General features: G+C 42.1%; 2 protein-coding genes across 2 annotated transcripts in view; one reads left to right on the top strand and one right to left on the bottom strand.

Annotated features, from left to right (window-relative positions):
• Positions 1-6520, bottom strand: part of LOC142951399 (rho GTPase-activating protein 44-like) — a 70746-nt gene extending 64226 nt beyond the window's left edge. Inside the window, exon 1 of the mRNA XM_076092907.1 lies at positions 6468-6520. Within this exon, the coding sequence (XP_075949022.1) occupies positions 6468-6520 (53 nt within the window). The remainder of the gene's footprint in view (positions 1-6467) is intronic.
• Positions 6521-8667: 2147 nt separating this feature from the next.
• Positions 8668-13776, top strand: stx4 (syntaxin 4). The gene is made up of 10 exons (XM_076094180.1): positions 8668-8857; positions 9183-9287; positions 9720-9819; positions 9925-9999; positions 10084-10154; positions 10246-10354; positions 11116-11189; positions 11668-11805; positions 11890-12000; positions 12553-13776. Exons 1-10 carry the CDS (start codon positions 8828-8830, stop codon positions 12631-12633), a joined length of 894 nt encoding a protein of 297 aa, XP_075950295.1. The 5' UTR covers positions 8668-8827; the 3' UTR covers positions 12634-13776.
• Position 13777: the final 1 nt, after the last annotated feature.

Raw genomic sequence — 13777 nt, 5'->3', positions numbered from 1 at the left:
TTATTACCTCAGTAAACATTGTAAACATGAGTTTATGGTCTCAATCTCTAGTTTCAAGTCTTCTTCAATACAGCATGATGTTCATTTAGTACATTATGGTCCATTTAGAGTCAAACAGACCATAAAGCAGGGGATGCTTTAGGGCGGGGCTACACGGTGATTGACAGGTCTCTATCAGAGACGTATACGGAGTCTCTACGTCACTCCTCCTCAGTCCTAATATGGTCACTTCCTTTTTAAAGTTACTGTACATTCACAATTCTCCAAGAATGTAGGAATAACGGAGTATTTTACACAACACTAAACTTTTACCTAGAAATTCTTCTTCCACCACTGAAAAAAGAATATCTTTAACTTTAAATATCCACAGAGGAGGACAAAGAATAACACTTTAAAGATGTAAAACCACCTCCTTCCTTCTATATTTGAGTGAGTAAACTGGCAGCGCCTCCATCATCACACTCCAGTGACTTCAATAACGCTCCACTGGCAGTGACATCTCCCTCAGTGACTCCCTCGGTCTCAGCACAAAAAAAACAACCCCAAAGAACATTGACAGACAAGTCCAGAAAACATGTCAGTGATGCTTTTTCAACCCAAAATTATAAACCCCATTTATCTAATTAAAGGGACAGTTCACCCCAAAATCAAAAACACATATTTATCCTCTTACTTGTTTTGTTATTTATCAGTGTAGATTGTTTTGGTGTGAGTTGCCTAGTTTTGTAGAGATGTCAGCCTTCTCTCCAATATAATGGGACTATATGACACTCGACTTTTGGTGCTCAAAGTGATTGATGATTTTGGGTCGAACTGTCCCTTTAAATCTGAAACAGGATCCAGTTTTATGAATGTCAGTGTTGCACATAGACTGTACATGGACTGCCGTTTTGAAGCCTCGAGTTCGGGGATTTGGCCGCCGCCATCTTGGATTACGGCCGTCGCCATGTTTTTTGTTTTGTTTTTTTAACAGCCAATGAACGGAAGTGACGTAGAAAGCCCCGCCCTAAAGCATACCCTGCTTTATGGTCTGTTTGACTCTAAATGGACCATAATGTACTAAATGAACATCATGCTGTATTGAAGAAGACTTGAAACTAGAGATTGAGACCATAAACTCATGTTTACAATGTTTATTGAGGTAATAAATCAAGAGAGAAGTAGAGTCATTTTCTCATAGACTTCTATACAACCAGAGGAGTCGCCCCCTGGTGGACACTAGAGAGAATGCAGCTTTAAGACACTTCTGCATCGGCTTCACTCCGCAGAACAGGAAGATTGCCGCCCGACTATCACTCATATGATTTTCATTTTCATTCAATTTTGTAGCATCTCCCATAGACTCATAATTACAGCAACGCTAGCAGAGGAGGGTCAGCTTCCGACTGCTTACAGGAACTCCTCATTAACAGACTCTCATCATGATTCATGAGGACGACTCGGACAGGTAGGTGAGCCACACACGCCCCACACACACACACACACACACACACACACTTTTTCACACATAATGCCTCTAATGATGCTCATAATACAACCCCTCCCACCCGCTGTGTGAATCAGCGAGAGGTGCAACACCTCACGCTGTAAACATGAAGTCATCCAGTTTATAGTCCTGAGCATTAACACTAGATTATTTCCCTCCCAGGACAGCATTATTCACACTGTATTCAGCATGAACAGTGGCCTCGCTATGAATACTAATCATGTTCCAGATAAAGGCCAATCAATTATCAAATCCAGAGGATGTTGTTGGAATTAGCGCACGCATACAGCACCATGTTTGACAAATGGGTTCATTATCTTTCAGCAGGATGGTCCGGCAGTCGAGTAGAGTAACGTTTATACATAATTTATGTGTCCCCCCCCCCCCGCCCGCCTGATGGAGCCATTTGTACTATTCTGATGTATTTATACTCTCAAATCTCACTTCAAGAGCAAAACACTGAAGGCGCATCACTGATGGGATGTCAGCGAGGTCACGACAACAGAGTGGACAAAGAGACGTCCAGGCTGCAGGAGGTCAGGGCCCGTCGGGGATCACAGGACGTCCATGAGGACCCTTGAAACCCACAGACACAGAGGCTGAATCCAAATGTCTGGACTTCCAAGTCGGCTTGTAATGCATGGAACTAAAATATTAGTTCTTTATTAGTATTTTCTGCTTGTTTGCGGTCAATGTTGGAGTTGGACAAACATCGTCGAGTTCATACCGATGAACGCAAGCGAGGTCTGATTCTCATTTAGTGCTTTTTATCCCGTCGGGGCTCAGCACTGTCTGATCAATGTCCAAGAACCTGTTGTGAAACACACAACTAAATAAATTGGAGGTTTCACGGTGTCTATATTTTTGTTCCTTCCTCTGTGAATCTCAGCATCAAACTGAGCAGCGGCGACAGATTAAAGAGTGACAGACGGGAGCAGAGGTTTGTGAGCACCGCAGGCCGACACATCACGTCCTCCCTCCTGCCGTCACAATATCGAATAAAGCCAAACAAACCGGCTGGTTGTTATCGAAGGGACCCCAACAGAGCAACAACAAAGCCCGACACCAACACCAGAGAAAACACACAACAAAAGTCCTTGGCCTCAGGTTCATGCATCAATCAGAGTCACCATTTCTTCCTGCAGCACAGAATATATGACAGGTAGGAGACAATAATGCATGAAATGAATAACCAAAAAAATAATGAAGTCATTAAGGGGCATGCCTGTTGTTCTGCCAATGCTCTCTCTCTCTTCAATCACCGAAGCTCACAGACGTGACAGTTGATAACGGTTTCAGGACTGAATTGGAGCAAATGCAAACAGCACGGTGTCGCCTGCAGCCTGAACGCTCCACGGTGACAAAAATAAACAATTTCCCAGCCCGTCGATGGAGATTAGAAACCCATTTTTCAAACCTTAATAGATTTCTTTCATGCTTTCAGTTTTTGTATCTCACATTGACAAACATCTATTTTCTGATTTCCAGGAGGAAACACGTTTTTTTTTATTAAAGAGACTCTTCTGTCCACAAACCGTGAAGTCGAATTACAAGCCTCTCTTCGTTTATCTCCAACACACACACACACACACACACACACACATGTGAATGAGAAGATGAGTTAAAAATACTCTGCAGTAGAAGTGACGGAGCCAAAAGAGGATTAGGCCCCCCCCCCCCACTGCCATAACCTCGCTGTGCTCACACACAGTTACACATTTTCATTCAGTCGCACAGTTTACGCAGCATTACGTGGGATTATTGGTGCAGGCGGACTGTTCCAGAGATGAATCTCGCTGCGTCTGAACCTCTCTTGACCTGAATCCTTAACCGGAGCGATGCAGCAGCAGCAGTGTGGTCCTGGAGGGAGACGCTTCATTCGCTTCAGGATGCTCGTGTTGCCCGTTTGTTTGTTTTTTCCTGCAGAGAGTGAAAACTATAAAGAAGACAGATGGACATTTTTTGCAAGCTCTAAATGTCGCTCCGATGCTAAAGAGAGGCAGAGAAAACAGATAACGCGTTTAAATGTTCCAGCAAACTTTCCATTTCATTCCCTTTGCTGCAAAGCAAATCCCCGGCCCAAAATGAAGACGAGAAAGGATGTCAGTGAGTTTTAAATACACTTGATGGAGTAGAAACAAAACAGCTGAGTTAGATACACCTCTGAATGAACAATATATTTGGGGATTTACAGAATACCAAGCGTGTATAATCAGATAAATGATTACGTGATATCAGATCTGTGCATGCAGACTCGCCGATAACCGATCCAGAGCCTTTTCTGATTCAGGTATCAGGACCATTGTTTTAATGCAACCTAACTTGATAGTATTGACACTCTTTGCTAGCAGGTGACTGTTGTCTCAGCCTCCCTTAGTCATCTGTATCGTCGTGTGTCAATCGGCCTCATGCAAGAACCACTCGTACGAACTGGTTCGTTCTTCAGAGTGATTCAGGAGAACTTGCAGCAATCACCACCTTTCTCATATTTTGAATGTTCTCCAACACAATTTACGAGCGGTCGAGACCACGGACTGCATATAAGAAGTGGACGAAGTCATCGTGACGTCACTTATTGGTTTGTGGACTGATGTTATGAACCCTCGAGTTCTGCGTTTTCGCCGTCGCCATCTTGGAATACGGCCGTCGCCATGTTGGCTTTTTTGCAAAAGATAAATGGAAGTGACCATATTAGGACTGAGGAGGAGTGACGTAGAGACGCTGTGTACCTGTCAATCACCTTGTAGCCCCGCCCTAAAGCATCCCCTGCTTTATGGTCTGTTTGACTCTAAATGGACCATAATGTACTAAATGAACATCATGCTGTATTGAAGAAGACTTGAAACTAGAGATTGAGACCATAAACTCATGTTTACAATGTTTACTGAGGTAATAAATCAAGAGAGAAGTAGAGTCATTTTCTCATAGACTTCTATACAACCAGAGGAGTCGCTATCACAGCGATATAAAACAGGTCAAAATAAGCAGACTGATTACTGTTTATCCTACAAAGGGCTAAATAGATATCACACCTGGCAGCTAACTGTCCTTATTGTTCTTAAATGTGTGGTACATAAGGAACCTGCAACATGAACCAGGTGATGCAGGCTGCCAATGTCATGGAGTGAATATCACACATTGCCTGCGCGGCCAGCGGTTAAAGTCCCTACGTTCTAAATATGACTAATTGGCCTGCTGTTCTGCTTCTTATGATACCGGTTAGAACTCATTACTGGGATGTTCCGCCTCACTGGGCTCCGGTGCTCCAGCTCAGATGAAGGGAATTAAACAAGCACACACACACACACACACACACACACACACACACACATGATTTTATGTTTATATACTTTCAAATAATTGGTTGGTTTTATCTGTTAAAGTGCATTACAGCTTTTGTCCCTTCCAGCTCCAGTGAGGCACAATTCCAGTAATTTTTTTACCATTTGTTCATTAATGGGTAAATGTCCTCCCGGGGATTTCTGATACCTCTGCCAAGTCCACTCTGCTGGGCATTAGCTTGCAGCAATACCTTTTCTCATTGATTTGTATCTGCGCCTCCGCCTTGCAGTCTGAGCGTTGGTACAAGATGGCTCGACACAAAATCCTTTCGGTGTGCCAGCGTCGTCGGTTACCGCAGAAGCAAAACAAACCAGCTCGTAGTGCACTTACATCACCTCAGCAACGTGTGCTCTGCAATGAACCCGGAGTGAGTTATTCGGGCTGCAAATCAACCTGTCTCCTGATATGACAGGTCCTCTTGATTCTGTTTTAAGGTTGTGCAAAACTTAAACAACAGTTGATCCAAATTGCCAAAGGTGCAGTGTTGACATGTGACAAACAGAAGGAGAGGCAAAGACTGAACCTTCGACTGTGATTCCTCACAACAAATCGGCCTGCAGGCTCAAAAAAGACGCAACAACACAAGTCACTTCCTGATGTAATAAAAGAGGCATTTAGAGCTCGTTTTTTAAAACTATGGGAGCCTAAATGGGTCATGTACGTTTTGACGTTTGAAGTAAATCACATAAACCTAAGCACATCAATCTAAAGCATCCTCTCATTTGCATAATATCTGATTGCAGCTTCGTGCACTCAGGATTTACGAGGATTAATCACTTCTACATGCATCAACCGTGACGTGTCACCGTGTTTGAACGGTAAAGTATGCGAGGCACTAAATACAACCAAGAGCTGTTCCAATATATCATTTTGTTGACATGCATGAAGTCAGAGAAAGACACTAAAATGCATCTGTATTAAGGATACAGATGCATTAACATATATAAACTTAAGCGATCAGTTTTTACTCATATTATCATTATTTATTGGAGTTCCCCAAGGCTCAATCCTCGGTCATTTTGTTATTACTATTCCCATGCTTCCATTAAGACAGATTAATAATCCACCTATCATACTTCTGCAGCTTTCCTCTGAAGGTGGATTGGACCAATAAGTCATTTCATGTCCATGTCCATGCCATGTTTGCATCCTACATCCATATTGTATCCCCTCTAACCACTGCTTTTAAATCAAACATCTGTGTCCATCAATGATGACACACTTCCCCTGATTAAAAGAATAAAATAAACACATGTTACTGTGGCCCTGGGTGATCTGTGCCCTGACTCCCCGCTGCAGCAGCAGCCCTGCTCTTTGGGTACCATGTCCGCTCCCTCCTCATCTGTGTGCAGATATACGCTCCTCCCATGCTGGGCTCAATCAATCTCACACGCGCACACACACACACACACACACACACACACACACACTGCAACTGTGACCTCCACTGACAGTTAATGCTTTGTGCAAATCAAACCAGCTGAGCTGCAAGAAAAAAAAAGCTCCATCGAGTGAGTGACTGTAAAGCTTGCAGCCGAACACAGCCGACACATTCCTACTGTGCCTGTTGTGAGTCACAGTCAATTACAACGCACGACATCGTGCGATATAAACGCGTTTTCGTAAATTCAGCTCTTACCTGCCCACAGTCTGGTTGGCGAGCTGTCTCATTCGGTTGAACTGCTTCTTCATCTTGTGTTTTTCTGCGTTACCACCGGGCGGTAGAGCAGCTCCGCATATCTCATTGATAGGAATAAAGTCAGATCTGATCTACGGCAGGCGAGGAGGGTCAGTCTTTAAACATCCACGTTTTTTAAACATCCAGTGTTTGAGGTAAAAATCTCCTCATTTTAGCAGATGAGTGTCTCCGTCCTCCGCGTCGCTCCGCTGCTCCAGAGATGCTGGACCGATTCCTCCTCTCTCCCCCCCTCACCCCCCCAACACTGACAGCTCGCTGGCGACACGACGTCCCCAACCGGTGCACTGTGGGAAATGTAGTATAGTATAGATATCTTCGATACACACGTTTTTTAGCATAGCATTTTTTAGCACTTTAATTTAATAAAATCGATTAAATGTTGTACAAACAAAGAGGACACAACAACTGTAACAGCATGCATTCCCTCTTAAGTATTATACAATTAGAATGTATGCCCTATTCCACTTTTCTTTTTATTATTTACTTATTTTTTTATGTTTTTATGTATTTATTTTTGCCTCCCTGGCATGTAAGTTTGAATCTGTGGAATCTGTGTTAATGAAGAATTCAGGAACACGGCGTTGATGTTGTTAAACTCCACTTATTTATTTTTGTCAATATTGTTGTTTTAATGGATATTAATACTCATTTTTCTGTCTTTTAAAATGTGTTCAGATAAATCAATGCAAAGACAAGGGGCGCCATCATGAAATCCAAAATATAAAATTCTTTATGTTTTCATAAAGGGGATAAGGAGAACACAGGACATGTGATTAAAGCCTACATATATATGCTGTAGCAGCAAAAAATAACCACGCAATTTAATTACAGTTAAACTTTAAGGGTGGCATAGGACAATGATTTCCAATTGAGGGTCGGGGCCCCCAAAGTGGCCCCAACATGAATCGCAGGATGATTAAATGGATAAAAATGTAATTAAAAATATATTATTTTACCCCTGAAGAAGTCTAAAAATCCTTCAAACTATCTGAAAAAGAAAAATCTAGCTTTAATTGAAAAGCTCGCGTCCACACTGAGGCTGTTCCTGACGAGGGGTCACTAGTGAACAATGATTAACATTAACGATTAGAGCAATTGATTCTTTAATAACCAGAGAACAGCTTAAGGTCATCAGGGTCTTAATAACCCTGTAAGCTTTGCACAAAAGACATTAAAGAAAAACTTAATTGGTGCCTCAGAATAGATCCCCTTAAGCCCATAATACTAACCATTATTTCTTAAAGCTACATTGTTTTGAATTGATAATAGTTCTTGATTTAATGAAGAAATTGAGCACATTTAAGTTTAAAATAATGCATTTTGCTATCTCTGACTCGATTAATCTCAAAAGCTTTAAACATCTCGACTATTTAGTATTTTGCAGGTTAATTATCTGAAGGCCTGTACTCCAAATGCCAGACATGTTGGCCCATCTATAGTAATATAATAGGCCTATTTATAGCCCACAAAAAGGAAATGTCAGTACCTCGATGTTCATGAGGACATTGTTAATTCTCCATAAAAGCTTTATTGCTCAAGGTTCAAGTCTTGAAGACAGATTTTAAGAGTACAGCTGTGTCCCGGATATGAAGCGTTAACTCCAGATTCACTGGATGTGATGTTTGGTGAGACTATTAACTTTGTGCAGGTGAACAGCATCATCTTGTGGCTGTTAGAGACAAGTAGGAAACTCCTGCGTAGCTTCACTTCAGTTTGATCTGCAGGAGCAGTGATGAAGACAACGCTGACAACGTGCAGCTTCAATACACTCCGTTGCGAGTTTATTGGGTATAAAAAGGTAAAACTACTTATAAAGTACATCATTTGTCAGGTGTTTTATTCACAAGATCAGACAAAAACAGACTTTCCCATCTTGTTATTTTATCTATAAACAGTTAGTTTTCTTAAAAGTGGTCAAGAATAAATATGAAAATATACAAAACCTTTAGACACATACACACATACATACTGTATATGTATACATCTATACATATTGTGGGTTTTTCGACTTAATGATTTAAAATATTTTAGGCTCAGAAAATTTAAGAAACAAATTAATAAATACAACAATTTAACTATTTTCACATCCAGTGTGTAGTTACACTCCGCTGCCACAGAGGGCGCCAACGAGTCTTTGTTCAATGTTTTGTGGAGCAGCAGAAGAAGAAACTGTACTTGGAGTTTACTTGTTGGATGACAGTAGATCAAATTTTACAGGTTGTTGTTGTTAGTTTCTCTGCTCGGGAACAACTCCCCACATTTCGACGTAGAGTCCGGCTGCTTCTCCCCTGGAATAGAAAATGCGGGACCGAACTAAAGAATTAGGAAACGTGAGTTTCAAAGTAAACGGCTAGGGTTAGCATTAGCGCGCTAGCATGCTAACTTAGCCTGTTCAATGTGTTTATAGTGAGCTAGTCGAGTGGCGGCTGCTAACTTAAGTGTTCAACTATGACAACTTTGACTAAGAAAGTACACCAATAAACGTGATTTAAAATAACAACGTGGAACGTTTTACGGCTCTAAATGTTCATTCTACTCTCAACTTCCGGTTCAGCCCTGTGTCCTTACAGGAGATGCCAGGCCGAGACTGTCTGTTTGTGTTCTCAACATAAACAGATCTTTATTTTCTTTATATGTGTTTACATTTATTTGCAGAATGCAGAGGCTTCAGATGAGGATGAGGAGGGAAAACCTCTCGTGATCAAACCTGGAACCTCTTTAGCCAAAGAGGAGAAGGACAACGATGCTTTCTTTAAGAAGGTAAAACAGTTTGTATTAATAATGATGTTAATCAACATGCAGCTTTTATTTGATAAGGGACAGTGCACATTAATAAAAGCATTGCTGTAAATGCGCCAAGAGGCTGTAGTCCCAAAGAGACAGATGTTACAAAGTGAACCTATAAACACATTTAATTTGTGTGAGTTTGGATTCAATGTTGGAGAAATAACTCTCATAACTCTGCTTGTTTGGTCCCACCAGCATCTTCTACCTAAAGATAATCAATACAATTACATAAAACGGAGACAAGCAGCGTTTTGCTCCCATTTCAGAAGCTAACCAGAGAATGTTTGGATGATCAACAAAACGTCTTGTGAAATTAATTTTCTATTTATCAACTACTTAAATAATCAACTTTAAAATGTTTCTGCTTATGAACTTCAAAACTTACAACTTGTTTACGGATCGTAGGTGCGAGAAATCCACGAGGGTCTGCAGAGTCTCAAAGCGATGGTGTCGAACCTCGAGAATAAACAGAAGACGGTGCTCGGGGTGGCGCTGCCGGAGGAGAGTAAGTATGATCATTAAGGCCACCGGAGTACTGATCATATCCACAAAGTTCAAGAGCAACAAATGATGGAACAGGTTTTAAGTGCCGTTCTCCTGTTGGGGTCAGGTATGAAGAAAGAGCTCCAGACTCTTCGAGAGGAGATCAAAACGTTGGCGAGTCAGATCCAGAGGAAACTCAAGAGTGAGTACTGATGGAGGACACGTGGACTCTGTTTATTCATGTTTTGTGTACGTGACTCTTTACTTATCAGTTATCTTTCTGCAGGTATTGAACCGAAGAAGGGAGACGACGATGGAAAATATGTACCCATAAACACTCGGATGCAACGGACCCAGGTTGGATATCACCGACGCATCATCAGACCTCAGCTGCACGAAGGCTTTTTATTCCGCGGCAAAAGTGACGGAAATGTTTCCTTCTCTGCAGCACGGCGTCCTGTCGAAGGAGTTCGTGGAGCTGATGGGTCACTGCAGCACCATCCAGTCCCAGTACAGAGACCGCAACGTGGAGAGAATACAGAGGCAGCTGAAGATCAGTGAGTACAGCGGAAACAGCTGTGATTTCTGCTTCCAGGCTTGTGGTCTGAGGTCTTCTTCACGGCCGCATCGATCACTTCCTCCTCCGCCGAGTCTCGTGACGGCAGCCACATGCCGACTCCTGTCTCTCTGTCACTTTCTACGACACTCACTTCTCTTTTAAACCACCGTGTGTAACATTTATGAGCTCTATAGAGATCTAATAAATGGTTTATAATGTAGTTTATGTTATAACTTCTCCTTTGAAGATGTGTATTTTTTCTAATATATTCACCTGTTTATACAGCTGCATTATGTGTTATAAACAAGTAATTAAATGTTTACATACTGCTCATGAATGGAGAGTAGGAGAGTCAAAGTAAAGTGTTATGATCGTAGAGCTGCAACGATTAGTCGATAGTTGATTAGTTGTTTGAAAGAGAATTAAATGCCATTTATTTTGATGATTGATTCATCGTTTAAGTTATTTTCAAAGCAAAAATAACAAATATTTCATGGTTTAATGAAGAGAATTTGCTGTTTTTCTGACTTGGCTTTTTGTGTGTTTAACTGTTTTAAAGACCAAATAATGAATCGAGAAAAAAACGAAATCTGTTAATTGCAGCCGTACGTTGTAATCTTTGTGTCTTCATCAGCTCAACGTTCACACAAGCTTCACCGACAGGACGGCTCTTCTCTTTTCAGCTCAGATCGAGTTTTTGTATTTTCATTTTCAGTGTCTCACAACAACAACAACATCTAACGCACTTCTCACTTTCAGCCGGGAACGACGTGACTGACGAAGAACTGGATCAGATGCTCGAGAGCGGCCAGACGGATGTTTTCACCCAGAATGTGAGTAGGTGTGAGATGAGAGAAGAAAACCACAACACGACTGTTACCTGCTAAAGAAAAGCACACTCACAGTTGCAGGTCCCCCCCCCCCCCCATCAACCACCAACTAGTCGTAGTTGTGAACACTACTGAGAAAGTGTCTCTGCTCTGTTGTCGTCTCTCTAATCGCTCCTCATGGAGAACAGAGCTGGTAAGAACATAAATAAAACCACGCTCAGCCTCTAAGATAAGACAATCCTTCATTAGTCCTGCTGCCTCTAGTGACGTCTGCAGTGTGAAGCCTCCTGCTGGCTTTGATGTGCTCAGTCACACAGTGGTGGAAGGAGTTTAACTTGTAATGTAGTACTTTCTTATTTTTGGTACATTTAGTGAAGTAAAGGAGCCGAGTACTTCTTCCACCGCTGATCATAGATGAAACCTGCCGACTCTTGTTTTCTCTACTGATGATAATGCAGCTAACCCTCACTGTGGTCTTCAGATCCTGATCGACGCTCACGCCACAAAGCAGGCTCTGAATGAGATCGAGACCCGGCGCGACGAGATCCTGAAGCTGGAGCGGAGCATCAAAGACCTGCACGACATGTTCCAGTACCTGGCCATGGAGGTGGAGGCTCAGGTGAAGCAGCTCCGGGGGTGAAGTCTGTCTGAAGTCTTCGGTTACGAAGAGCGTCTGATTCTGATGTGTTTCTGCCTCCTGCAGGGAGAGATGCTGAACCGGGTCGAAACCAACATCAAGGAGTCGTCCAACTACGTGGAGAAAGCCAAGGACAACACGGAGAAAGCCGTCACGTATCAGAAGAAAGCGTTCAAGGTACAATCTAAAGACACCACGGACACATCTGTAGTGGGCCGACCGGCCCTTTAAAGAAACACTCCACCCACAAAGTGATGTGGGTGGAGTGTTCCTGTCTACTCCGGTCCACTGTGACCGGAGTAGGACGCCTGCAAGCGGGAGATTGTTTATGCGGAAGTGTTATAAATAAGGTTTTGAGTTTAAAGTATTTCTTTAAACTGGTCCTGCTTCACTCCAGGTTCTCACGAAAACCATTGGATCACATCTGTCCATTTCTGTCCACAAGCAGACGAGAAGACGAGTCGCTTCTCTTTCTGGCTGCTGATAGGAAATCCTCTCGCACTCAATATTCATATTTGTGAATACATTCTTTTCAGGTTGAATGATGAAAACTTCTGGTCATTACTAAGCTTAAGACAAATAACTGTCTTATTCATTTAGAGACCCTCTGACATTTAGCTATTGAGGCTTTCAGGAGGTCTGAAGTGTCAAATCCTGCCCCAACGTATTATATAGTTCTTTCTCGTTGGTTAATGAATCTTTTGTGTTTTTTTGTCTCTTCCGATGCAGAAAAAGATGTGGATAGCGATCTGTTTGGGCATCCTCCTCCTCATCATCATCATCTCACTGGTCACCGCCTTCGGCACCTAACACCAGGCAGTATGCGCTGTCGGCTGGAGACAAAGAACATCCTCTTTCATGTAAATAACTTCCTCCCACAGGATGTACGGGTGAATGTATTCAGCTGTCATCCCTCTGCTTTTCACACCCGTCTTCCTCTAACCCTCCTGTCGTCCCAACGGCCCTTGTGTTTTTTTTTTTTTAAAGAAGAAATGTGCTTTTTACTCCCAAGTGACTTCAATCTCACCTACAATTCCACTCAAGAGGTAGTGCTGCTGGTTTATGGAAACCCCCCCACCCCCCCGGGTCTACAAAACAAAGACAATTTGTGAACAGTTACGTCAGTGCTCCTTCTTAAAGAATGAAATAAAAGAGGAACTAAGTGGCCTTGAGCAAAGCACACTGCAGTATTGAACTGATCGTACTGTACTCAGGAAGCTGTGCGTCGTTTCTGGAGGAAGTAGAGTCAGGGTTTCTTTTATAGACCAATATAATTGTACATAACCGTATATTGCTGGTGATCAAGACATTCTTTAAAGATGTTTCAAACTGCCTACATGGAACAAATGTAAATAGGTTTTTTCGGTGAAATAGTTCAGCCCCACTCTCTCGTTTTATGTCTCATCACTGCAGTAAACGGCCCGATTTTATTTGTATTTATGATTTAAAACATTTGCTGTGAGCTGCTGCAGCCACACGTTATGAAATCTGTATTTTGTGCCTTCTCCTTAACGTCCAGGTGAGACTATGACGTTGTGCACTAACATTGTCAAGAAGGGACGGAGAGACTTTTTAATTTGTTTATATTTGTTTGAATTCACGCAGCAGTGTTTAGTCAGACACATTTAACTTTATTTTTCTTCACCCGTTTTGTCACGTTGTGCAACTTGTTTAAATCCCGGAGCAGGTGATGCGTTTACTAACCTGTGAACACATTCACACGATGAGACAAACGTGTAAAGAAAAATAAACCAAAACGGTTTGTTAAGTCATCAAAGTGTCCTTTGGAATCAGGAAGTAAGAAGTGACGCATTTCAACCTAAAATAAACTTCCGACTTGTTTCATTATTCTGTCTTGTATCATTAACTGTTACACAGATGTTTGACTTCACACCGTCACAGTATTTTGGTTTTCTCACCACGATTAAACATCAACACAATGAAAAATGGAAAC

Source organism: Anarhichas minor, unplaced genomic scaffold (genome assembly GCF_050575085.1).
Source record: "Anarhichas minor isolate MPS153535 unplaced genomic scaffold, ASM5057508v1 ptg000017l, whole genome shotgun sequence".
Lineage (NCBI taxonomy): Eukaryota > Metazoa > Chordata > Actinopteri > Perciformes > Anarhichadidae > Anarhichas > Anarhichas minor.
This window is presented reverse-complemented; position numbering and strand designations above follow the sequence as displayed.

Excerpts from the sequence above, each read along its gene's own strand:
- stx4 (XM_076094180.1), top strand. The coding sequence starts at position 8,828 with ATGCGGGACCGAACTAAAGAATTAGGAAAC. Across the intron at positions 8,858-9,182 it reads GAACTAAAGAATTAGGAAAC|AATGCAGAGGCTTCAGATGA; the intron begins GTGAGTTTCAAA and ends ATTTATTTGCAG. Across the intron at positions 9,820-9,924 it reads GGTGGCGCTGCCGGAGGAGA|GTATGAAGAAAGAGCTCCAG; the intron begins GTAAGTATGATC and ends TGTTGGGGTCAG.